Source organism: Nanorana parkeri, unplaced genomic scaffold (assembly GCF_000935625.1).
Source record: "Nanorana parkeri isolate BGI_ZX_2015 unplaced genomic scaffold, ASM93562v1 scaffold1717, whole genome shotgun sequence".
Taxonomy (NCBI): Eukaryota; Metazoa; Chordata; class Amphibia; order Anura; family Dicroglossidae; genus Nanorana; species Nanorana parkeri.
In genome coordinates, this window is record NW_017307985.1 from 275,163 (window position 1) to 276,878 (window position 1,716).

At 54.3% G+C, this 1,716-nt stretch overlaps 1 protein-coding gene across 1 annotated transcript in view; it reads left to right on the forward strand.

Annotated features, from left to right (window-relative positions):
- The window catches only part of DGAT1 (diacylglycerol O-acyltransferase 1), a 20,310-nt gene that overhangs the window by 10,356 nt on the left and 8,238 nt on the right, over window positions 1-1,716 (forward strand). Inside the window, exons 8-9 of the mRNA XM_018571264.1 lie at window positions 651-768; window positions 927-959. Of these exons, the coding sequence (XP_018426766.1) occupies window positions 651-768; window positions 927-959 (151 nt within the window). The remainder of the gene's footprint in view (window positions 1-650; window positions 769-926; window positions 960-1,716) is intronic.

Consider the following 1,716-nt stretch of genomic DNA (forward strand, 5'->3'; position numbering starts at 1 on the left):
CCCCCCCCCCCCCCTCATAGTTCTCCTTTAAGTGTTCGTTTTGGTCTAGGGGCTAATGTATAGAAGATATACTCGCCTGATCGTCGGTGCCACCTGGTTGCTGGACCAGTTTCCGCAGCCTCGTCTCCCCAGGCTTCTGTGTTTTAGGGACCCCTGTAGTCATCATGTCTTATGCAGGCCCATTCACTTGCATTTAGATGTGAGGATGCCGAAGGGACATCCACTGCCGCTGGGGGAGGGAGGTGAACCTTGACCCCCTGCAGGACCGAGGATCAGGTGAGTGTATTTTCTTTATTCCAGCCCCTTGAACCGAAAGGCCAGCGCCAGGGACAGCATCCTCCATCAGCATCCTCCACCAGCATCCTCCACCAGAAGCCATAATAGAAGTCACCAGCACTCGATGTGTGCAAGAAGTAAAGCACTTTTTATGAAATCGTCAATCAGCCAACGTTTCGGGGCCGCGCAGAGTCCCTTCTTCTGGGCGACCTAGTCCACCAGCAACCAATCGGCTTCTCCCTTTCATGGTCCTGCCCGAAAGCCCCAACGTGAATTCTCCGCCATTGAGACTGAACATTTCGGCACCTCCAACCGCTCTTCAGTTCCCCCATCTAGGACCATCTAGGACCTCCCGTCGCTCCACCACTCCACAGCACCTGTCATCGGAGGCCACCCATGCCAGGACTCTCGAGGACCACTCCACGGCCCACCGCCCAGGCACCACACAGGCCGCGCCGTCATCGTTGAGAGTCGCCCTCCACTATCCCCACGGTGAGTTACAGAAGCTCAACCCTTTTTCACCCACCATTGCATACCTCACCCCCTCGTGTTTGTATCCCCATTTGCCTACTGGGTCGAAACACCACGCCACCCTGAAAAAGAGGGACTACTACCACTACCACTCCACCCCATCCGCTTGACCACCACAGGACGATTACAAGCGAATACTCACCCAGCCTTAGGTGAGTACAACTCTTACGCCTACACCCCACTCTACCACATTTATTGCGCTAGGTAGTGGCGCTTCCGTCTCCAATTTTTGTTTCCCTACAGCACACGTGTTGGACACCCCGGTCCAGACAGAACGGAAGCCGCACACCTACGCCACCAACCCCCGCCCCCCGTACTTACACCCACCACACCACAAGCGCGAACCAGTGTACCTAACAAGTACTGCCCCCCTTCCTCCACATTTTCCCCGTACCTCTGTTAAGCGCCACACAAGGGGTAAAACTCTCAATTTTCCTCCCTTTCATGGTCCCACCTGCCCCAGCAGTAGTGAAGGAAGGCTCTTGATTGGTTGTCGGGAAGAAATCGGTCAGCATTACTGAAATGTGACGTTGCCGGGAGCTGATGTTATGGCCAGATGCAGATCTCCACCCACAAGTAGTTGGGGCACGGGGGGAGTTTTGGGTTTTTCCAGATTGCTCATTGTCTCTGCATCCAGCTGCTGAGATGGTGCGTGCTGCACTGTGTACGTTGCTCTGATGTTTCTGTCCCCTGAACGGCTCAGCCAGACACACCTGCGGGTCACGGACTTACACCTACCTGAATTCTGGAAGCACCTTGAGGGGAATTTATCAAAACTGGAGCAGACAAAATCTGCAGCAGCTGCGCATGGCAACCAATCAGCTTCTTTGTTCAGTTAAGATTTGGAAAAAAAAACCCAGAGAAGCTGATTGGTTGCCATGCGCAGCTGCTACAGATTTTGTCTGCTCC